Here is a 24,980-nt window from a genome sequence, read left to right as displayed (position 1 = left end):
AAATACCCAGAGGGATGGAACTGCAAGCATGGAGTTACACTACATAAGACGTATGTGAGGGCAACCCGGGAGGTCTAGGCAGCCTGGCACGGGGATATTCTGTTAGCAAACTTAAAAATGTCTTAGGCAGTGGGCCTTCAGGTCCTTAGGGACAGGAAAGAGAGCAGAAATCTCCAAAAGTCAGAGGTAGGGCAGTGGTTTCTGGTGTGGGCACTCTAAAATGTCCTCTGTTAAATGCAATCAGGCTGCTGTGTGGCTTGGCCTTCTTGCTCTCATTCTTGAGTCTCAGAGCCAAGGCGCCACTTTCTGAGAGGTCAGGAGTCATTTTCAACTTTGCTTTCTGTGTCAGTGTGTGTCTGCCCCTCCTTCCAGCCATGATACCTGGGGGCTGGTCTGTATGAGACCCACCACCTTCTGAAAAGGTGAGGGCAGAAGGAAAAGGTGGGCATTTAACCATCCATGCCTGCAATCCTCTTGTTCACACCTCACAGAAGGGCCAATGATTAAAGGTGAGTTCTCTGGCAGAGAAGGAGGCACTGAGAAAAATCCTCCCTTTGGTTAACCATTTACCTGTGTTAATGCTTCAGACCAGGGCCCTAGCTCTGGGGTCTGACAGCCTCCCCCACTGGTTGTCCAAGCCTCTATGTTTTCCCCAGTCACTCTCACTTCCATGATAGGGTAAACACCTGGAAAGGAGACTAGGAAGGGTCACCAAGGAGGCCACACCGGCACTTCCTCCTTATTGACAAGTATCAGTGCGCCTTGGTAAAGGAGGTAAAATAGACTTTGGGGAACTAGGAAATGTGCAAGGAGCTTCACAGCCCTTAAGTCCCATTACAGTTCTACATCTTGCTTCAGCTTCCAGAGGAGAGAAGAAGAGAGGGGGTGGGGGGATAGAGAAAAAAAATCAGAGCTGAGACCTGGCCTGAAACTAACAAGTATGTCTTTAAGTATAACAATTATTCCCATTGCTTTGCCTGGCTTTCGTTTACCTCTCTGAGGCCACAAAAAGCCCATCCAGTCATTCAACAAACATTAACTGAGGCTCAGCTTGGCTCTTGTCCCAGTGCTGGATGCTGGGCTCAGCTTCCAGGCAGTGGTTAAAGGTAACAGAGATGAATCCTTGACCCAAAGAACCAGAATTGGGTCTAGACAAAACTGATGTCACTATAGGTGAAGGAGGGGCTGAAGGGACCACCAGAGCTGGTCCTATCCCCCGTGGCACATAGACGGGAACCTGCCATTGGTAGTTAATGGAAAAGGCAACAGATGCTACTTGCCCATGGCTGCGTGTCCTGTGAGCAGGTGGCACAGACAGGAGAGAGACACATGATTAGGGAAGGCGTCACAGAGGAGGGGCCTAAAGAGCAGACTGGACAGAGGTGGGGGTCACTGCATGGTGGTGGGGAAACTGAAGGGCAAGGAGCCTGGTGTGAATGTGGAGACCCCAGGCACTTTCTGACTACGAAGGTGAGACAACAGTCAGAGCAGACCCTCCTTGAAAATGGAAGTTCCCTTCTTCCCTGGGGAACTTCTACTTTGTGAAAAGGGCGGGTCATCTTTTGTCAGGAGAGACCAGCAGGATGTAAAGAACTGGGTGCTCTTCCTAGATACCCCTCTTTAACCCCACATCATTTGGTTATGATCTTACTTCAAGTCTTTTATTTCTCTGTTTGAAAGTTGGAGAGGCCATCTGTCTACCTGCCAGGGCTGTGAGGATCAGCAGACACTTAGGTGGCAAGCAGAGTCTGAAGCAAGCACAGGAGCCTCCTGGGTGGCCCCGGTTGCTGCTGTGAGGGTAAGTGAGGTGATACCAAGTGCTTAGTGCAAAGTCCTTAGTAGGACAGTGGCCAGCACTCCACGGGATAGGAGGCTAACGCTTACCATATTTACTGGTTCCCTCTCCATCGTCTAAGAGAGGAGGAAATTGAACCCAGAGAGGGAAAGGCCTAGGGTCACACTTCCCCCACTTCTTGATGACAGCTTCCAAATCCCACCAAAAAGGAAAAACAAACATTCTTCCCAGAGGCAGTAGCTGGGTGTTGGAAACTGAAAGGACTCTCAGATTTGGCCTTTCCTACCAGTGGAAAATAGCTAGGAACAGGCAATCTGACACTGAACTGAGACACAAATAGCAACACCCACAAGGCCACCCCTGCTGCAGCCACCACTCTCCCACAGTCTCAGTAGCTGCTCCCTCCCGTCCTGAGCAGGGCTGCTTGTGGGCTGCTTGTGGGACTGGGCTCTATCTTTGAGAGGCCCTGTGTGTCGGGGGGCTTACTCTCTTCTCCCACCCTCAGCAATAAGGACATCCATTGCTGAGAAGTTTAGAGTTTCTTTTTTTGCATCTTAGAAAGAACATGCCCTGTGGGCAGTGGAATAAGACTGACCTCTGCTTTGTCCAGTGCATTTGACGGGCCCTGGTGGGAAGCTGGGATTAGGAGTCAGAGAACAGACCTCTAGGTCAGCTCTATTGCCTCCTTCAGGGCTATCATCTCTTCAAAGGTGGGAACCAGGGCTTATTTATTCTTCCCCAGCCTGGTGTGGAACATGGCAGATACCTACAGAGAGCCTGCTGGCCTACCTGCTGTGACCACAGAGAGAGTGCATGGGGCCACCAAGGAGTGCTGAGTGCTGAGAGAAGACACTGAAAGCATTTTTGTAAATGTTGGAGAAAGAAGAAAAAAACCAGGCCCATTTAGAGAAAGCAAAGGAAAGGCCCTAGGTGCCTGGCTAAATTCCTTGGATGGTGACAGTGTTTGCCAAGGAACCTGGTCTTGAGGCAAGAGGAGGCATTTTAGGAGCAGCAGGCATTCAAGGATATTAACTAGAGAAGCCCTAGGTCTTTGGCAAGACCAAGCCAGAAGCTATGCCTTGAGGAAGTGAGAAAGTCTGATTATAGGGATCATCTTCTCCCATTTTGAGAGTGGGGAAGGGATTCAGGAAGCTGGAGAGGTAAGACTGAAAAAATAATAAAAGACTAAATACTGGATCTTTTGTGCTGCCACATTAGGCATTAGGGAGAACAGATATTCTTATTCTCAGGAGGCCAAGACATGGTGACCTTTCCCAGGGTATGGGGAACACCATTTCAACTCAGAGGCTGTAGAAAGACAGGACAGAAGATTCTATGGGAAAATCAGAGCAGCCTGGTGGTTGTGTGAGGCAGGGACTGTCACCCATGGGGCCATGAACCACCCTGACCTCTGTGAAAGTGGCATTTTCAGCTCCCAGGTCTGCTTAGGATAGGAAGAGGGTAGCTGACCCAGGACAGAGGTTGCCCACCCCTCCCTTAGAAAATTTTAGCATTGGGAAAGGGACCTGAGGGGCCCAGACACTCACTGCCAGCTCCTCCTGCCACAGCCTTGCAAGGTAAAAGATCACTAGGTGCAAGCAGATGGGGCAGAGTTCTTCTCTCCGAGTTGCAGATTTTTCATCTGCGGAAGGGAAAATCTTAACAACTGCCGCATCCTCCGAAATGTCTGCAAAGTCCAATGTGGTCAAATAGTTTTTATGGTGAACACTGATGATTCAGTTATTTGCTTTGAATACAGGGGTTGACCTGTGAGTAGGAATGTCTGAAAAATCAGAGAATTAGTTCGCAGCCCTGGTGCCTGCAATTATTATCAACTGATTTTGTGGCACTTTGTGATGGTAGGGAGGGACTTATACGGTCCCTCCTAGATATGCACAAAAATGTTCCCAGTCCTCAGCAGTAGGACAAGCAGGAGATCCAAGGCCCACTGAACTTGCTAATCCTAGAGGTAGGACAGGGGGTGGGCTGGGGGTGTCCAACACATAGTTTTTTGGTTTAGGGTACATGCCTAATCAACTCCAGTCACAAAAGCTACCACCTTTTGGGATTTTAATTTCTATAGTTGTGAAATTAAGGATGTTATTAGCGTGTGTGTGCTTGTGTGCATGTGTACACACATGCACACAAATAAATACTGCTTTTAGGTTATCTATTGCAAAGCACAGGCAATCAACAGATACTTGTTAATTATCTTACTGAAACTTCCTATAACCATTTAAAAACTGTGTCTAATATTTCAAATGTGTTTTGCATGTTAGGAAGAAAAAAGGCTCAGTTCTTTCAATAAATAAAAGTAGATTCTGACAGAAGTTTTTGGAAGAGCTTTAGTTGAAATAATCTTACAGGCTTTTCTGCTGAGTAATTAACAGACCAGAAAACTCAGAGGATTTAGCAGAATAAGCTAGAGCACTGATTTTCAAATGGCAGATCACAATTCATGGAAGGGTTATGGAATCATTTTAGTGAGTTGTGACCACCTTTTCTTTCTTTTTTTTTGCAGTGCTGGCTCTCGAACACAATGCCTCCTGTGAGCTCGGCAAGCACTCTGCCACTGAGCTACATCCCCAGGCCTCATGACTGTATTTAAAAACAATGATAGAAAATACTAGAATGCATCATTGCTTGTAATGTTGTTTTGGGAAGGTCTGCATAGTTGGGTGAATCGAGTCAGGAAATTTGCCAGAAGGTAAGAGGCAAAGATTGAGCCTACAGTGTGGTTCCCAGGAAAGAGTGCTTCTGGACTAGCACAGAGACCGTTAAGGACATGGTAGACAGAAAAAGGTGGAGTCCCTCCCCTGCCTTTAATACCGTAAAGGGCTGTAAAGGAGAAAGGAATAGTGAGTCCAGGCCTGCAGGAAACAACAGTCGCTGGGGTGAGACAGTCCTTCATGCCCTTGAGAGCTGACTTCACAAGCTCTAAGGAGTCAACAGTAGCAAAAGTAGGCTGCCTGCCACAGAGATGTGGGCATAGTATTTAACCAGGGGCCGGGACTTGTGCAGGAGGCCTGGGCTGCTGACATGAGATGTGGGAGAAGGCAAAAAAGAGACATAAGGTTTAACTAGTAATCAAAAGAGCTAAAGTTTATGCTTCTTTTTTTTTTTTTCTCCTTTTTTTCTTTATTTTTCTTAGGGGAATACTGGGTATTAAACCCAGGGCTCTACCACCAAGCTGCACCCCCAGCCCTTTAAATTTTTTTTTTTTAAACAGCATCCCACTAAGTTGCTGAGGCTGGCCTTGAACTTGTGATCCTCCTGCTTTAGCTTCCCAAGTCACTGGGATTACAGGCATGTGCCACCACACCTGGCAAAAAGGTCGAAGTTTAAAGAGAAAACGTATTTAATGCATACCCAGATGCTTATTTAAAACCCTTCTTTTGGTATTAAGTTATATCTTTACCTAGACAGAAAACAATTGGAATAAGTCAGTGTTTTGTTTATTTTTTTAAATTCTATTTTTCTAGAAAAGGCAATATTGAAAGGAATGTCTGCTAAGAAGGAATTAGTCAAGTTATTTTGAGGAGGATGATCGCGAGGGGAGGGGGCTTTGGGGGACAGCATTCCAGGCAAAAGGAAAAATATGCATAGAGAGCTCCCATGTGCTCAGAGCCCTCAGGGATTCAGTGAGGCTGGAGCTTGACAGAGCAGCAAGAGGCAGGTCTGGAGAGAGGGCAGTGGCTGGTCATGACTCTGTACACACTGAGATGGGGTGAACTTGGAGAAGGGAGGGGTGAGGCGAGAGGAGTTCAATTTTCAGCTAAATGTGGATTCATCAGTAGGTAACTGGATAGGTAGTCCTGGAGGTTAGAAGAGAAGCCAACTTGGAAATTATTTGGAAACCATCAGTTAATGGATAATAATTGAAGCCACGGAGGCAGAGATTGTCATGTACTGAAGGAGAAGTGGGCCAAGATAGCCTTAAGGACAACATGGAAGGGAAACCCAGGAAAGGGACTGAGAAGTAGCCAGAGGCAGAAGAAAAGCCAGGAGCTTGTGGTGCAGCAGGTGTCCCTGGGACAGTGCTTTTAGAAAGAGGGGGCAGCTCACAGGGCTAGGGTTGAGGTACCTGGAAGTCAGGTGACTTTGGGGAGAACAGTTGTGGCAGGGCAGGCTGGGGGCAATGACAGTCCCTTCTCTGCCATAGGAGGAGAGGGGACAGTTGATGCAGGAATGCTTAGGATCTGGGTGGCAAGAAGTTGAGAAAACGTGGGGAAAGAGAGATGAATGGGTAAGTTTGAAATAGAATTAATATAGAAGGAAAGAAATTGATTTCAAAGATGAGGGACTAACTAAGCTCTCTGACCATACTAATAAATGATGAGAACAGGAAAAAGGGATCCAAAATAAAACGCACACCCTCAATGCTGGGGAATCTCACCAAGAATACAAATAGGCCAAAAGCCATCAGCAGCAGGCTGAGGCTGTGGCAGAACTGCTGGCACCCAGGTGGAATGCAGAAGACTTCACCCAGCAAATAATTGCTATGCATCTGCTACATGCTGGATTCTGTTCTAGGCACTGGTGCTGCAAAGATGGGTGCAATCCGTGACCAGGAAATACACAGCAGGGCTCAGTGGCAAGGGGCTTCGTATTTGTAGAGGGACCAATCTGAACAATATATGATATTTTTCTTCAGCAATCCAGGTTATAAGAGTACAGCTAGACTGGCCTCAAATTGTAGTTTTGCTGAATGGGACAATGGAAGGGTAACAGGGGTGAAGGGTGTAAGGACATTAGCAAGAAAGCAATTCAGCTAGTTATGTTAGAGGTGGACTTGCAAATCACATATGTGAGCTAATTAGACCAATTGCTCAGCAGCCATCACAGAGGACTGAAGTAACGTAACACCTGTCTATGGATAAGCCATGCTTTAAAACAGATCTTCTCAAACTTTAATATGCATGGAGGTGGAGGAGTCTTGTTAAAATGTACATACCGGGCTGCAGGGGTAACTTAGTACAGAGCAAGAAGTGCAAGTCCCTATGTTCTAGCCTCAGCACTGAAAGGAGAAAAAAAAAACCCCAAAAACCCCCAAATCAAATGCAGATGCTGATGGAATTGGACTGGATGGGGCCTGAGACTCTGTATTTCTTTTTCTTTTGGCTGTGTTGGGGACTGAACCCAGGGCCTCACATGTGCTAAGCCTGTGCTCTACCATGGAGCTATATCCCTAGCCAGCTCTGCATTTCTAATCAGGTTCTGAATGATGATGGAGCTGATGATCTGCAGACTACTTTAAGAAATAATTTATTTTTAATTAACAAAAATTGCATATATTCATTGTGAAATGGCTAAATTGAGCTAATTAACACATAAAATGCCTCACATACTTACCATTTTTTTTTTTTTAAATCTGCTGGCTTAGCCGTTTTCAAGAATATCACACATTGATATAAACTATAGTCATCATGTTGTACAATAGATCTTGAACTTTTTTTTTTCCTATCCAACCAACACTTTGTATCCTGTGACCAACAGCTCCTCACCCCCCTTCTTTGAACAATGGGTTTTAAAAGATATTGCCTTGCTTCTGGGAGAGCTCTTTGGCCCTATGGTACAGGTTAGCTTAGCTGACTGGTTCCTTCTCTGGAATTTGGCTAGCAGCCTGATAATGTTGATAGCTTGAAAATGGCACTGTTAGGAGTTTTTACACTACAGAAAGCCACAAAGCAGGGCTGGCTTGCTTCTCTTTAGAGAGCTGTTTGTTAATCATTCTCCAGCATGGCACTAGCTAAACCTATGTAGCAGCAAGCACGTGTACAATAGGCTTCAGGTCAGGGGTCATGAAAGCAAGTTTCCACTTGGCCTCTGTGCTTTGCTCCTACTTTGATAAAGAAGCATCAGCCCTGGTTGCTCTATCACCTGAAGGGCCTGTTGGGAGGCATTAAAGGAACTGACTTATCTCTGGTACATCAGAGTACCCAGCAGAGGCAAACACTCGATGTCACCCTATGTGTTTGTCCTATGAGCCACTAAGAAGTAGGGCTGTGGGAAGAAAGAGAGGGACAGAGGTTGCTATGGGCAAAGAGTGACTTGCTGGAAATTCTGACCCATGAGGTACTGTATTTCCCTGGCTATCTCTAAGTAGGCTGTCCTTGCCATAGGTGGACCAGGCTGTGCTTACCAGGCTGATACTTTATCTCTAGTTGGAAAATGTGAAAAGTGATTCTCAAGAATGGAGAAGGAAACTGGTCTAACTTCCATAGTATCTGCTTTACTTACTGGCCTTTAAAATGAGGCAGAGGCAAAAAAAAAAAAAAAAAAAAAACACAAAAAAACCCATACATCTATTATGGTCAAAAAAGACCAGCTGAATCTCTTTTAGTGACAGTTTGAGGAAGAAACAAAATCCCTCTGCTGAAAAAAAGGGAGTCTCCTATTTTCTGACCTGTGGGTCATGCAGTTTTAATTTCCTCTTTCTTTTTTTTTTCATTCTTTTTAATTTCATAAACCTGCTTAAGGCCACAAGGACTCTCCTGAATCCCTCAGCTGTCTGGCAGATGGACGCTGCCAGTTTTGCCCGGGTTTCTGTCTATGCCAGGTAGAAGCGCCACAACTCTGACTGAAGGCGCTTTCAGATCTGCCTGCCCAATGACTCTGAGGTGCCACGGGGCTTCTGAGAAGGAAGCTGCCGACAACGCCTGTCCAGGAGCTCTCAGGGTCTCGGGAAGGGAGGCTCCTGGGGTGAGCCCAGGGATACCAGGCTCTGGTTCACTGGAGCCTTGGCTAGCTAGATTCCCCGATATGTAGTGAGTGGCTATTTAGAAAGGCAAGGTTCAGGAAGGGGGAAGTTTCTGTTCTTTAGGCAGCTCCCAAGGAGTCTGGGCTCAGGGGCTGGGAAGTGGCAGAGCTGCTCCTTACTCAGGTGCGACAGCAATGGCCTGAGGATGCATCACCCATGAGTTTGGGGCATGAGGCTAAGGCTGCCATGGTAGGGTGATGTGTGTGTGTGTGTGTGTGTGCGCGCGCGCGGGTCAAGGCTTGTTGCAGCTTCTGAGGCCCACATCTTTCTTTCCAGGGAAGAAGAGGGTGTAGAGGGGGCCAGTCTTCAGAGGTGGCCATCTCCCAGGCCCTGATATCCAGCCAAACTCCTCTCTTCCTCCCTTCCATTCCCATTCATTCCATTCTGCTCATTTGCCAATGATGGCACAGGCACCAGGGGCAGATTGCTATGTTAGTGCTGTGGAGGTGATGTCTCTGCCTTCTTGGTGCAGGATCAGAGGGACAGGGCTGGGCTGGGGAACTAGAAAAGGGAAGCCTGACTGCTGAACCCAAATATCTAAAGTCCCAGAGGAGTTCTAGGGCAGTGAGATGGTGTGAGCACGTCAGGTGCTCCAAGCCCAGCCCCAGTGCTCCTTCAGGACCTGCCCCAGGGGTTTAAGTTTCTCCTCACTGGGATCCTCTTTCTAGATAGGCGTAGGTGGCAGGATGGAGCTGTTCATAGCAAGACCTAAGAGTCTTGGAGGACTCAGGCAAGCAAGAGAGGAAAGGCCTCCAGTCAGGGTCTACTCAACCCAATTAAAAGTCCCCACTAATCTCAGCAAGTGGGGACAAAGCTTGTTGTGCTGGCATAAATGCGGGGCTGGAGTAGTCGCTAACAGCAAGAGACAGAGGGTGGCAATATTTTGGAAAAAGGAGAGGCAGCCTGTTTTAGAGCTGTACAGAGATGGAAGGATTGTGTTCTTTCCTGAGAGCATAGGAGAGTGTCTGTGAGTGCGTGCGTGCGTGCGTGCGTGCGTGCGTACATGTACACATGCGTGCCTGGGCCAAGACTCACTCCTCATCTAAATATATCTTCTCACTGCCCTATGCATGCAGGAAGCCACCCTAGACCCTGGTTCCTGGACCCTCTCAGAGGCAAGAGTATAGAGCCAAAGGCAGCATAAGAAAAAGCTGGCTGGGGGCTGAGCCACACTGCTGGCTCCCTCCTAGCCTGGCAGGTCCCACTGACACTCGCCAATCTATAAAGCGTGGAGTGTGGATGAAGAAGGTGAGCTGCCCCGGACTCGATGCCTGAGTGCTTCTGGCAAACTTGGGGCCTCCCTTCCCCAAGCAACTTATACAATTGTATTGTGTTTCTCGCGGTACTTCCTTATGAGCTATTCCACGTAGGAGCGGACAGTTCCACTGAGAACATCCCGACACTAGAGGCTTCTAAAATGGACAGCACTCAGTGCCAACTAGAGAAACAAACGGCAAAAACAAACACACAACTTCTCTCTGCCAAAGAAGCTCAACAAGCGCCAGTCAGGACCAAGTCAGGGTACGAGTCTAATGACACCTTTACCTGTTCCTGATCCCACGACGTCCCGGCTTGGTGACTCAGCCATGGCATCAGCGAGCCGCTCCCGGAGGCCCTCCTCTGTGTGCTCCATGGAGGACATGTGCCGCAGCCCGAAGCCCTCAGGCCAGCTCCCGCACACCTCCAGCAGGGTCACACTCCGGTCAAAGGTACCTGTGGCACACATGGGACATGTGACGTTAAGTCCATGCCTTCAGAGGGCAGGCCATTCTTTTGGTCAACCTACCACCAATGCCCCTCTGTGCCCTGGGCCACTTCAGTCCTATGGGATGGACGAAGGGCAGTCAGGACAGCATGAGACAAGGGTGTGCAGCACAGAGCAAAAGAGTTCAGGCCACTGGGTCAGGGTGTGCGTCTCCGGGGAGTGACCTCCACGTCACTGAGGCAGATGGGTTTGAAAACTGTTTCTGAGGAGTGACAGGATTCAACCCAAACTTCTCTGCTTTTTCCTATTTGACACATGGGACTCCACCTAAAATTTCATTTAAAGAAAGGATCACTTGCCCTAAACAAAAACAAAATAGCTTTCTAAACCATTGCATCCTGTAACCTATACCTCATTTTACAGTCGAACCTCAGAGAAGTTATGGCCCGAGAATAAATGGCAGGTTTGTGGCAGACTAGGTATGAGAACTCATATCTGTTGATGTCTCAGTCTAGAACTCATTCTCTTATCCTACCCCATTGCAGACACTCTCAAAAAAAATATGTATTTCCCAGCTTCTCAGGGATATGGGCATAATGGGGCACCATTTTAGGGATACGGCAATACACTTGGGTCATAGCATCTTCAGCAAGGGTTCTTCCTTAATCCAAAGCTGCTCCCAGTTCCAAAAAGTACATGGTGTTCTGCTAAGTGCCAAGATTAGATCTCACATGCAAGATCACTTCAAAGTCCAAATTTAAATTATTCTACTTTATTCTACAGCAAGTCTTCTGTGAAAGCTTATTTCATCCACTCTCTCCAAAGGAGATTATGGTCATGCTCTGTTGCTTTAAGCACATACCATTTCCCCAGCGATTAGGTAACTGAACCCACTATACTGGGCTTGGTTTCTACCAGCACCAGGAAGATGAGGAAAAAATGCAAATGCCAATGTTTCCCAAAGTTAAAAGTACATGAAACACACACTCTTTATCAGGCCTTGCTTCTCCTCTTTGATCAGCCGTCAGAAACTATCTTCCCTGGGCGGGCAGGACTGGGCAGTGTCAGCGCACACTCTCTGCCAATGACAGGTGGTAATAGAGAGGGTGCGAGCCCCAGCCCCGGCAGGCGGCCCTGTCTCTGATAATGGCCAAAGCATTGAGGTGATAACGGTTAGTAAACACTCCGACAGCCTGTGCCTCCATACATCAGCAAAGTGGGCCAGATAATCCTGAACTCTCCTGACCAGACAAAGGCTCTTGTTCAGCCTGCTGGGATTTGCATGTGTGGCAAGGGTCACTGATGGCTCCTGAATTTCATCAGCCAAGTTTTGTTTTGATTTATCTCTTACCTAATTGTAGGATAGATTCCTGGCACTGGGAGAATGGGCAGTAGCTACATATGCACCTCCCCAAGGGGAAGCCCACCTTGGGAGTGTGTTGCTTGGATGGGCTTGTCAGGTGGAACTCTAGAATGGGAAGCAGCCCTATCCCACATTCTCTCAATCACGTAGGTTCGAGACGTAGGCATAAGGATTGGGGGTGCAGGGCCAACACTTCACCCTTAGCAACAACTCCAGGAACCCAGCTCCCCACAGACACATGGGCTGAAGCTGTAAACTAGCCTTTGGTTTTATGCCCACTCATTAAGTGAGTCAGGCAATTCCTCTACCTCCTCTCTCTCTCTCTCTCGATTTTATTTTTTGTACCAGTGATTGAACCCAGAAGTGCTTAACCACTGAGCCACATCCCTAGCCCGTTTTTGTGTTTTGTTGTTGTTGTTGTTGTTGAGACAGGGTTTCATTAAGTTCCTCAGGGCCTCACTAAGTTGCTGAGGCTGGCTTTGAACTTGGTCCTCTGGCCTCAGCCTCCCGAGCCACTAGGATTATAGGCACCCACTACCAAGCCCAGCTATGGTTTTTTCCATTTCCTGAGTAGAAATGCCTTGTCTCAAAGGAAGAGAGACCGAGCAGGGTTCCCACTAGGAGTCTGTGCTTCCCTTCAGTGCCTCGCCCCCACCCCAGTCTACCTGACAAGGTGAAGAGCTACGGCCTTGCTGTTTTCCTGAAGGGTCTTGCCTGGGGCACTTGTGCTTAGTGACATCAGAAGGGAGGATGACAAGAAAACATAGTCCTCCTCTGTGTACTCAGCTTCCTTACAGAGAGGTTTCAGAGTCCAGAAACCTCAAGAGAGTGACCGTTCTTTCTTGCTTCACAAGAGTAGGGCTGCTCTAGAAAGGAAGCCAGGGCAGGGGAGCTGGCAACAGGCCAAGAGGAAATCAGAAGTCAAATCAGAAAGAAAGCAACAGAAGTTCAGAAAGAGGATGGGCCCAGTCCATGGTGGATGATAAAGGCCAGGGGAGTATGGGATATTTTAATGGACAAAGTAATAGTACATAGGAGAGGAATCATAAGCTAGTTTAACAGTGAGAATGGAAACAGACCTAGACTTAGATGTAGACTCTGACACATGTTAGCTGCAGGAGCCTCTGATTCCTCATTCTTGGAAATGGAAAACCAATACACCACAGAGGGCTTCTGTGAGGACTGTGTCAGATAAGTGTGAAAGCACCCGACACACACAAGGTGCCCTGTACATAGCAGGTGTGCTCATGTACCTGTTAACAACAGGTATCCATACCTTTATATTGCTTGAGGCCTCCTTACTATCACGGTGATCCTGAGCCATACAGGTAGGTACCATCTTAATTTATGGAGGAGGAGCTGGAAGCTCAGAGAGATTAAGTGACATGCTCAAAATCTCTGAGTGACAGATTTGGAACACAGGTTCTTAATTCTTCAGAGCTCATTCTGTCAGCTCCCACATGGCTTCCCTTAGCGGCACCTGCCGTGGAGAACTGCTTTAAGCAAAAATCGCCTCTGTCTTTTCCCAACTCAGTTTGAGAATTCCTGTCACCTTCAACCAGTGCCTTTTACAAAACCTTTCCTCTCTCAACTGGCCCAGCCTCTTGCAGTATCTCAGTACTGATGACGATGAGTCACCCTGTCCACTGGCCAGCACACAGAAGAAAACAAATTGGCTGAAGTTCTCTCAGCAACAGCGTGGCTAGGAAATTGCAGGGAGGAGGTGGAGGACACCAAAAGTGTTCAGCAAAGGAGCACTCTGTCATTTCTGCTGTCCTGAGAAGTGACAGAGGGAACAATCAGTGATCCCTCTCACCCATGGAGGAGGAATCCCAATGGAGGCCCTGCAACCCCCCCACCCTGTTCTGTCCTTCCCGTCCTCCCCTGATAGCCACCTGGCTGAGGGCAGCAGGACCCTGGAGTGACCGCCGGGCTGTGAGTGCGTGCAGATCAGCAGGTGCTGGGGTGAAGAGGCCGAGCTCTTGCAGGGTGAGGTCACTTCTGGGCTCTTAGGAAACTGCACATTTTATCAGTGTTGAGGGCACAGCTACTGATCACCTGGCTATTCTCCCAATGTACCAAAAACACGTGCTTAGCAACGAAGGTTTTTTTGGTGTGTGTGTGTGTGTGTTGGGTACCGGGATTAAATCCAGGGGTACTTTGCCACTGAGTTACAACCCCAGCCCTTTTTATTTACTTTTTAAAAGTTTGACACAGGGTCTCACTAAGTTGCCCAGACTTGCCTTGTCTTTTACAATCCTCCTGCCTCAGCCTCCCAAGTTGCAGGGATTACAGGTGTGTGCCTCCTCTTGCCTGGGACAATGAAGATCTTTTGCTGAAGCAATACTTTGTTCTCATGTTGACTATTTCAGTTAAGTTACATGTTCATCAAATATTGATTAATTGATTAGTATTCACTATGATATGAGTTGAACATTGCACTGAGGTATGGGAAACAGCATGAGACAGGAAAAAAAAAAGAGAGGTTTATAGTCCTTCACAAAACTCTGGGAAGCAGTGATTATCAACATTTTACAGATTTATATCTTACTGAGTTTGAGAGATGAAAGGTAACTAGATGAAAGGTAACTTCCCATGATGCTGCCTGGAAATCTTTCCCTGTAGGGCTCCCTGTTACTCTGAATTCCAATTCCAAGACTGAGTTCACATCTGACCTGCTCAGTGAAACCTTGAGCAACTATCTGAGGCATAATTATGATGGCAAGTGAGCTTTGCCACCGACTCTGATAATACTTTTGGAGTGAAGCTATGAATTTACCCATGGAAATGCATGTTTGCATATACCAAATTATAAGCAACATCAGGTGTTTATGGATGCCTCTGAAGCCCTTCCTTAACCTGTGGACCCAGGTTAATCTGAGACTCCCACAGATCATTCCTATGGCCGGATTCTTATGCTGCCTCATCCTGTCCACATGATCTGCTTTTCCAACTGAACTAGAAGCTCCTCAGGGCATGGCTTCCTCTACACAGGACTCTGTCTAACATGCTTGCTCAGAACAGATATGTTCATTGATTGATCTGGGAAATCGGACCTTCACTGCAGAGTCAACACCCTTTGGGTAGGGGAACCAGAGCCTGCACATCTAGGGCTGGGGTGGGCAGAAAATGGAATTAAAATTAAATAAAAGGAAAGAATATGATGGCAAGTGAGCAAAAAACAATGCCACAATTTCACCCTGCTGCCTTCTGTGCACTTGTTTTAGATCTGGAGATTCTAGGCACTGGATAAACCACAATCACCTGCCCGGGAAGGCAGAGGAAACTGGTCTCACACGGTGGAGCTTCCTGAATCCAGCTTGGCATCTTGTGTTATGCTCTCCCCAGAGGAGAAATGGGTCAGGTTCCTGGGTTTCACAAACCCATTAAAGGCATGCTGTGACAGCTGGTAAGCTGGCAGCTGCTGGGGAGGCCTGGGAGCACGTGCTCTGCCTTTGTACACCACTGTCACAGGGGCAAGGGAGCCCAGGGGTGGAAGTGGAGGGAGGCAGGTGGGATGCTCCTCTATACTGATAGTGTCTAATCACACCCTGCTATTTACGGGTCTGTGGGACAGTCTCCACTTTGTGTCAATTAGATCCATTCAGGATTTGGACTTTGTGAGAACCTGTTGATCAGATTTCTAGCCACCAGGGAAGCCAGATACTGAAAGCAAAACCTGCATTAAACGATGCTCTTCAAGATACAAGCCCTTTTAGGTGGGTAATAACTGAAATAATGACACCTGCGACAACTGAATAATGATCACAGGCAGGATGACGGTAACTGCTAGACAGCCTCTTGTCCAGCTCACCGAATTGTCTGCCAAACTGAGCTGAAGACTGGCACTGTGGGAAGCACACCTGTAGCCACACTGTAGGCAGTTCACAGAAGCACAGGCTGAGGACGGTAGATTTCCCTGGAGCAACGGTCAGTTTTATGTGTTGAGTTGACTGGGCTAAGGGATGCCCAGACAGTTGGTAAAATATTTCTGGATGTGCTGTGAGGGTATTTGTGGAAGATCAAATCAGTAGACTGAACATAGATGATACCCCCTCACTAATATGTGTGGGTTTCATCCAATTGAGGGTCTGAATATAATACAAAAGTGGAGGGAGGAAAATATTGTCCTGACTTGGCACATTATCATCTCCTGCTTGTGGACATTGGTGATCCTGATTCTCAGGCCTCTAGGCTCAGATTGTGCCTTCAGCCATCAGCCCCTGGTCCTCAGACCCTTGGACTTGGACCACAACCTACTCCATCAGCAACCTAGGTCATCAGGTCTTTAGCCTCTAATGGACTACACCACTGGCTTCCCTGGTTTTCCAGCTTGCAGATGGGAGACAGTGGGACTTCTCAGTCTCCATAATCACATGAGCCAATTCCCATAATATCCATCTGTCTACCTGCCTACATATCTGTCTAATCTCTTATTAGTTCTGGTTCTCTGGAGGACGCCAATATGCTAGGTCACTAGGTGTGTCTGTAAGCATATTTCATTTTGTCAATATATACTATGTCAGGTAGGGTGAGAGGTATGAGGATGACATCTTTCCTTCTCCATCCTTTAGGTTGGTTCCCAAAATAATCATGATCATGCACTGCACAGCCATGTTTTAGTCAATGAGGGACTGGTGGTCCCACCAGGTGTGGTGGCATAGTAATCCCAGCTACCTGGGGGGCTGAGGCAAGAGGATCACAAGTTCAAGGTTAGCCAGGGCAACTTAGTGAGACCTGTGTCAAAATAAAATAAAAGGCTGGGGCATAGCTCAGTGGTAATTATAAATAACTAAACAAATAGATAAAGTAAAAAAGGCAGCAGTCTTATCAGATTCCTGTCACTAGTGATCTCATGGCCATGATAACATCACGGAATAATGCATCACTTACATGTTTGTAGTGATGCTGGTAGAAACAAACCTACTACTGTGCTGTCAGTGGCACAAAAGCATAGCGCACACTGTTACGTAAAGCACACGACATCCGATAGTAAATGACTGTTACTGGCTTCTGCACCTACTCTACTTATTTTTGTAATTTTACTTATTTTTGTAATCTAATCCTTCTACTTATAAAAACAAGTCTGCTATAAAACGGTGTGTTGCATAGCGCAGGAGCAGCCTCGCTCATGTTGTGCTCTCCGCCTTTCTTGATGGCATCACAAGGCCATGAAGCGTCACCATCGCGGCTGCATGAGTGCACTCCTGATGTGGCAGAGCAAAATCACTTAATGACAGGTTTCTCAGAACATATCGCCGTCGTTAAGTGATGAGGGATTGAACGATTCCACATCTGCAGGGAGATGTGAACACAGCAAAGGGACCGGAATTCCAGCAATCTTGTTTTTTTCTTTGCAATGCTGGGAACTAAATCCGGGGCCTCCAACATTCTAGGCACGCGCTCTGCCACTGGGCTACACCCCCACACCTTTTAATTTTGAGACAGGGTCTCACTAAGTTGTCCCCACTGGCCTGAAACTTGTGACCCTCCTGCCTCAGCCTGCCCAGTAGCTGGAATTACAGGTGTGTGTCACCACACCTGCCTCCAGAAATCTCTTCTGACTCAGGTCATCTAATGCTTAATGACCTTGTGACAGTTGGTAAGCCATGTTTGTGAGGTGTGGGCTTGGGGTTTGGATTTGGGGCATCGGGTTATTTTCCAAGGATCTGCTTTTTGGGTTAAGATGTGAATTGAGCAAAGAGAAAGGGAGAGGAGCTGGAACAGCAAAGACATGCCTGGACTAAGGCTGAAGGTGCTGGGGGTGGTAACAGCAGCACAGCGCTCACTGGTCAGAGCTCGGGAGTGGGCCCCAAGTGTGGCCAGCATCAATGCTGCGGAGCCGGCAAGAGGCCACACAACAGTCACCGAGACATTAAGGGTGTTCGCAATTTAACACAGAGTAGTCAGTCACTTTGACAATGAGGCCCCTTTACAACTGCAATAAAGTCTGCTTCAAACTTAGAACAGAGAGGACAATTTAAGGGGTCACATTGGAAATAATGGTTTCAATGTAATTAACAAAAAAATATTAATAGGCAAATGGTGAAATGATGTTTGAGGTACCTTAGGGCAAAAGCTAACAAATTTCATTTTCAATAAACCAAATAACGATCAAGCAGTTATACTATAAGAGTCTTGTTTTTGTCTCATTAAAGGCACATGATAAGCAGAAGACCTGGGTTCAAATGCCATTTCCTGCTACTTTCTGTATGACCTAGGGGAAGTCATTTCTCCTCTTTGGACCTTGGTTACTTTACCTATTACTGTGGTTGACTGGTGTCTCCCCTTCCAAAAAAAAAAAAAAAAAAAGATATGTTCAGCTGCAGACTCCGAATAGGACCTCATTTGCAGACATAATTAATGATCTCAAAATGAGATCCTCCCAAGTGATGATGACACCAAGAACTGTGTCCTTTCAAGAGGAAGGAGGGAGGATCGTAGACATAGGGGGAAGAGGACATGTGGAGACAGAGGATCAGGTTTGAGTCATGCTGCTGCAAACCAGTGGATGCCAGGAACCACCAGAAGCCAACAGAGGCAAGGAAGTGTTCTCCTCTAGAGCTTTTGAAGGGAGCGTGACCCTACTTACAGCTTGATTTTGAACTTCTGGCCTCAAGAAATATGAGGGAATAAATTTCTGAGTTTAAGGTCACCAACTTTATGGTGATTTGTTTTAGCAGCCCTTGGAAAATAATACACCTATAAAACAGGGAGATGAACATGTGCTTTCCAGGATAATTGTGAGCATGAGATCAGATAGTATGCGTGAACATGTTAATTAAAGGAGGCCATTGTGTTGTACTGAACTCTTACATTAGGCCCCAAGAGATCCGACCGAATCAAAATGAAGCCACTCATGTTAAATGCCACAGAATCAAATGGAAACTTTCAGGAAGCACATAGATCACCAAACGGAGTGGTTTTTCCTAAAAAGGAAATTCTAGCTGAGTGCAATAGTAATCCCAGTCACTTGGGAGGCTCAGGCAGGAGGATTACAAGTTTGAGTCCAGCCTTGGCAATTTAGCTAGACCCTGTCTCAAAATTAAAAAAATAAAAAGGGATGGAGATGTAGTTCAGTGGTAGAGCACCCCTGGGTTCAATCCCCAGTTCCACAATCCCCAGTACCACAAAAACAAAAGCCAGGAGATTCTAGTCTGCCAGGGTCAGTGTAATAAGAAGCCCCTCTACTTCAATCCTTATAGAAGAGCAACTGGAAGCAACTGATGTTAACCAATCAGCTTTCCCCCTGTTGTTCTGTTTTCTTGTTCCCAAATTACAAAACCTACTGCTCTGCAGTTTCCCCGTGGGAGCGCTCATTCTATTCTGTGGAAACTCTCTGCATTCACAAATTGCAAATAAAAGCTAATTACATCTGTAACTAAATTTTGTTATAATTTTGTGTTTTGACATGTGCCTTGTAAAGCTGCACAGGGCTGTGCAAACACATAGGATTCTTCCAGAGCTCTGTGAGAAGCTCCTTTTAGGGGCTGGGGTATCTGTGAAAGGCTTAGAAAGTGATGGAAGAAAATTGGGCCAGTCGGAGGAGCAACATGGGGTGGGGAGCAGCCACAGCAGCTCACCAAGCTTGACCGGGTATGTATCAATTGCACAGCAAGGGCCTTTGCTGGGGAGCCAAGGCACACAAGGAGCTTTACGTGCACCACTTCTTTGCAGATGCAGATCTGACACAGCAGAAGTGGGAGAAGTGGCTTCGTAGCTCTGGTGAAGGGTAGTTTTGTGATAGCCCAGGGATCTCCCCATAACTGAAAATCGGGATAGAACTTTGCAGCTCCCTAAATTCTTTAATAAATATTCAGAATCATACTCAACTAAGGATGGAGTGAGATGACCCACTGTTGGCGGAAATAGCACTGGTCTCCACTATCTGAAGGGCACTTTGGCAGTATGTATGAAGAATTAAAAACATGCCCAACTATTGATCTAGGGATGCCACTTTCAGTAATTTAGCTAAAGAAAATTATCTAGGAAGCCAAGAAACCTCCATGTATAAACATACACATTTCCACTTGAACATAACTTGATAAAACAGTATTTGTTAAGTAAATCATACTTCATTCTAGCAGTGGAATATTAGGTAGTCACGAAAAATGAATGTTTATAATAGGGGAAACATTTTTTTTAGGAGTGCAGGGAATTGAACCCAGGGCCTTGTGCATGCTAAACACATACTCTATATGATAAATACTTTAGACAATTTTAAATAAACAAAGTAAGACAAAAGTCTATAGTTATTATTGACTAACATAAAAGAAGCATAGAAAAGCATTCTAATAATTATTGAGAAAATGAGAACCATGGTTGTCTTTGGGTATTGAACTACAAAGGACCCTTTACCTTTCTATATGAAAAGGAAAAAGAAAAAGGCAAGACAAGAAAAAGTTGAGACAAAAACACAACCTATAAGAAGCAAGTGAGGGGAGGCCTGCCCTTGTGAGTGGCCTCCCCTGTCCAGCCCTGTGTGCAGGCTTGACTCAGGTGGGGGCAGGCAAGCCTGCGGCTCCACGGCCGGTGTTTGACTCTTCTCCCAGTGGCTATGGCTGGCTGCACGCGATGTTGACTCATCCATGTGTACGTATGACATATTTCTTTTTAATGTCTATCAGGAATGTGCACCGACTTGTGTGTGAAAAATGGCAGAAAGAATTCCACTCTGTATAAATAGCATACATCAGATCACAAAGTTCTAGAACAATTCTGGAAGGGTCGATTTTAAAAGTCCTTTACCTGTCCCCTTTGGTCCCCTACCCCCACCCCCTTCTATCCTTTGGATAAACAGGACAGCGGCTTTAGGAGACACCCTTTCATGATTATCAGGAATGCCTGGCCCTTCACACATCACGAGGTCATTGAGCAGGCCCCTGCTGTCTGCCTGTGAGCCCAAGAGACCAGTCATCACCGCAGACCCCAGTTGGGAGAGTTTCGACTGGCTCCACACTCAGTCAGGCCCAGGGGAGCTGCAGAGAGCAAGAGGGCTTTCCAAGTCACGTGGAATCGTCGTTTTCCCAGAAGGGATCCCAGAGACCCTTTCTTCCTCTGCTTTAGACCTGATGTGATCATGGCTTCCACGTCCAGGTGGGCAGTGAAGAAGCATCCCGCAGCGAGGCCACAGTGGGAACACTGCCTGGCCTGCTTCTGAGGGCGGAGGGGGAAGGTCCACACAATGCTGTGCTGTTGGATTCCTATAGCGCAGCTCAGGATACACAGTGCGACAAGCTATCCCCAGAAACCTGACAGCTCCTGGAATGGAAGAGCTCCACGGAACTGTATCTCTCAAGACAGCAAACGCGCACATGGCTTCCCTAGGACAGTTCCAGTGCCAAGTGGGAATTAGGTCTTGGGTCAGATCAGATGTCAGGAAAGGTAACGAGAGCTAGCATTTGCTGTGTGCCTACTAAGTGCCAGGCATAGCCACGTGACATGCACCAAACCTCTTTCAAACCTCCCCTACAACTTCACAAGGATGGAGCTATTAACCAACATTTGCAGATCAGAAAACTAAGGCAAAGAGAAATAAGATTTCTGCTAAAAAATGACAATATCAGACAATGTCAAGGGCATAGTCAGGGTTCTAGGTTCATCTGGCTCCAAAGTTTATGATTTCCTCACTAAAATTCATGCTAAAAATTGATTTTGAAGTATGGCTGCATTACCAGTGTGTATAGCTCAGTCTTCCTATTCCAGAATTAATTAACTAACTAATTCATTCATTCATTTTCTTTATGCTGGGGACTGGACCAGGGCCTCGGGCATGCTGGGGAAGCATTCTACTACTTTGCCACATCCCACTCCCCAAGCCAGATTTTTTTTTTTTTTTTTTTTTTTTTGGTGCTGGGGATTGAACCCAGGGCCTTGTGCATGCAAGGGAAGCACGCTACCAACTGAGCTATACCCCCAGCTCCCCAAGCCAGAATTTTGAAGTGCTTCTTGCAGTTGGGTAGCTGCCCACCTAAGCCCAGTACTTTCCGTGCTCCACAGGAAAGTTAAGTGAGAACTCTGAATTCTGAAACCTGGGGCCAAGAAGTCTTATGTTTTTATTAATTAAAGAAGATCTTTCAAAAACTATCAGATAGATCATCACTGGATTTCCAATGTGGAACCCAATGTACACACAGACATGAGTATGGCTTGTCCTTTAGGATTATTTTTGACCCTTTCCTCTCTTCCCTAAGGATCTGCATGTCTTCTGAGTGAGAATTCTCTGTTGCCCCACATGACTGGAGTATCAGGTTTGCAGGCCAGGCTGCTGCTGGACCTGGAGAATCTCAAAGGCCAGGGAGGGATGGGCTGGCGAACAGGCTCCTATCTGAAGCCAAGGCTATCTAAGCCCACGGGCCGGAGCCCTGGGGAAGGAAGAGGAGGGTCGGGATGTGCCTGCAAGGTGGACTGCATGGTTTAACAGCTGACCCATTTTTTGGTTGTGTTAAATGAATAGTTGCCTAACTTTAAAATGGTGTCTATTTCTTTATTTCTTTTTAAAATTAATTTTTTATTTTTGAGATGAGGGTCTCGCTATGTGGCCCAGGCTGACCTGAATTCTGGGTTCCAGTGATCCTCCTGCCTCAGCCTCCCCAGCAGCTGGAATCACAGGCTGGCATTTCTACCTGCAGTGTGGACAGTCTCTCATATCCTTCTGCCATCTCAATCATCAGCTCTCACTTCAAAGGGCAAGTCCAGGTTTTCAGCAGCAGGGATGCTGGACTGAAGATCTGTCCTGGCATGGTGTTCGCACACAGGGGCAGTGTGTGTAACAGGTTCCCCAGTGTCTAGGCCTTTACGCTGAAGCTGTGCAGCAGAGGTGTGGCCTTAGGACCTAAGAAGGGTCAGAGGGAGGCAGCACTGTAGGGACAGTGGAGGGGCCTGCCCTGGAGCTGGGGTGGCTGGGGTGGGTGGAAGACCCTGTACATACAAGCACAAAGCCACGATTGTCCATGACTTGGGCAGTGAGGAGAGGCCACTGGAGCAGACGTTGTTCAGGACACTTGGTGTATTTTCACAAATGATTTCATTTTGACTGTGGGATCACAGTCACATCTACCCTGGGCAGAATGGATGCTCTCAACTCCCCTTTACTGAGGCTCAGGGTGGGCAAAGGTTTGGCCTCAGCTTCTCACCTCACAGGGTATTTACGGAACCCACTGTGAAGGTCTCCCTGAACAAACCTACACCCCACAGAGCTGCCCGAGTCATGGCTGCCCGAGGTGGGCAAAGAGCTGAACGTGGCGTGGACCGATGCCCGACATTGCCGAAACCGACAGGTCCTGGCCCAGGCCCCTGGTCTTATGGCGACTTCTCTGATTTTCAGCCTCATTTCCTGGTCTGCAGCCTATGGGGGTGGTACGGGTTCAGCCGGGTATCATTTGAATTTATCACACAAAGTGTGTTCAGGGCTCGTTCCACACCTGAATGCGGGTGCCTGGGAACTGTCATTTCCTGCCTTGACATGTCAAAGTGTTTTGGCTGGTCACCCTGACTCAGCCACCCAGGCATGGAAAGCAGGGCGGATGTAGGGCAGAGTTGAGAAGCTGTGGGAACGCGCAGGCAGCACAAGGCACAGCAATCTGAATGATGTCAGTAAGCATCAGGCTGCACGCTCGCAGCCTGTGCAAGGTGCTCCTCAGGCGTTGGGTCCCTCGATTCTCACAAAACCCTTAGGGAGGGAGACAAGGCAACTTTCCAGTCCCCAGCTGGCAGCTGAGGAAGTTCAGGGGAGTAAAGTGAGGGGCAGGGCCTGGGTTGGAAAGGCCAGTCTTGGGCTTTCCACCTTTGCTATTTCAAGGGTGGGCCACCCAGATATAGTGGTGCCCCTCAAAATGCTAGTGGCTTGGGAATCTGAGGCAGGAAGATCATGAGTTTGAGGCCAGCCTCAGAAATTTAGCAAGACCCCAACCAACTCAGTGAGACCCTGTCTCAAAATATTAAAAAAAAAGGGCTGGGGATATTGCTCAGTGGCTAAGTGCCCCCTGGGTTCAGTCCCGGTACCAAAAAAACAAACAAGAAAAAACAAAGTGCGGTCCCTACCAGGGCAGCAGCCACCATGCCTGGAGGCTTGTTAGAAACCAACCCCAGATCCCACCCAGTCCTGCTGCTTCCGAATCTGCAATTAATAAGATCCCCAGGGCACCTTGGCACACTAAAGCCAGAGTATCACCCCTTGCACCGCACACTCCCGAACCTGTCTGTCCCCTATTTGTTAGCTGTTGGTCCCTGAGAGTATATCTGGTTCTAACTACTCTTTTACAAACAAAGAAGATGAGGCCCATGGAGGGGATTCAACATGGGCCGTGACAGAAGCAGGAGCAGACAAACCTTGGTCCCACTACACTTGGCTGTTTTATCCAGCTGACACTCAACTGGTGTCTCCCTTTCCTTCCTCCTCCCTCCCCGCCCCGGGAGTTCAGGCCTCAAGCTGCCTGCAGCTGCCAGTCCTGGGCCTCCTCCCTCAGTTCCAGCCGTGTGTTGTTAACACGAGTTCCAGGGACGGGGTTAACACCCTATTAAGGCAAACTAGAGAAATTCATGCCTCCTGCTACCAGTCTAGGAGTCCAATGGGAGTGTGGAGCACCCAGGGGCCTTCCCTGCACAGCTGCAGGGCGCAGGCCAAGGCTCCCGGCTGTTTCTGCCCTTTCCCTTCGCAGACCTTAGCACCTATACGACGGCAGGGGAGGCCCTGCTTCCTGGAGAGGCTCTGCTTAGGCCTCGTAAAAAGCCCACTTCATTAGTAAGTGTGAAAAATGCCCAAATAACTGTTAATCTGGTTCTGATTTCCCCTCGACTCACTGGTCTCATTGTGTGCCAAGTTTGGCGCCTGTGGGTAAAGAGATTCCTAGGCCACGGCTAGAGCTTGGGGCCAGGACTCCCCCTCCTTCTCCCCAATTCCTATTCCACTGAGGCCAATCAGGATGTTATTCATTTCCCTAGCTAAGAAGCAAGTTCAAAAAGGCCAGAAGAGCCTCCTCTTGCCCCTTCCTTGTGTGAGAAATGCCAATTCCTCCCAGGAGGAGGAAGCAGCATATTTTGTTTCTGCTATATTCCGGCAAAGAGCAGATTTATAGAGTCAGCCCAGATCGATGGTGTTTGTGGGTGCACAGAAACTTATCTCTTTATCTTTGGGCCCAAGGTACATAATGGATTAGAGGAAGATCAAATTCATCCATAAGGAGGAGGAAAATAAATAAATAAAAGCTAAGGCTCCCAGGGGCCTCTAGGAGGGGCCTGGAGACCTCATGTTACTGTCAGACAGACTTGGAGCTGTCACCTAACCTTGAATTAGGGGTAACAGCTGAACGAAGGAATTAACTTCTCATTGTGTTTCATTTTAGTTTAAAAAAGGCCT

General features: G+C 47.4%; 1 protein-coding gene across 8 annotated transcripts in view; it reads right to left on the bottom strand.

Moving 5' to 3' along the window:
• The window catches only part of Bcas3 (BCAS3 microtubule associated cell migration factor), a 583,386-nt gene that overhangs the window by 13,454 nt on the left and 544,952 nt on the right, over nucleotides 1-24,980 (bottom strand). For 7 of the 8 annotated variants that reach the window (XM_046423193.2, XM_046423199.2, XM_046423196.2 and 4 more), the window contains one exon: nucleotides 10,101-10,268. In XM_046423193.2, coding sequence (XP_046279149.1) covers nucleotides 10,101-10,268 — 168 coding nt within the window. Of the gene's footprint in view, nucleotides 1-10,095; nucleotides 10,269-24,980 lie in introns of those variants that run through there. The other variant, XR_006846898.2, reaches the window with a different exon arrangement.

Source organism: Marmota monax, unplaced genomic scaffold (assembly GCF_021218885.2).
Source record: "Marmota monax isolate L192 unplaced genomic scaffold, Marmota_monax_Labrador192_F-V1.1 WCK01_AAM20220418_F8-fsc00171, whole genome shotgun sequence".
Classification (NCBI taxonomy): Eukaryota; Metazoa; Chordata; class Mammalia; order Rodentia; family Sciuridae; genus Marmota; species Marmota monax.
Note: the sequence above shows the minus strand (reverse complement) of the source record. Positions and strands in the feature narration are given on the sequence as shown.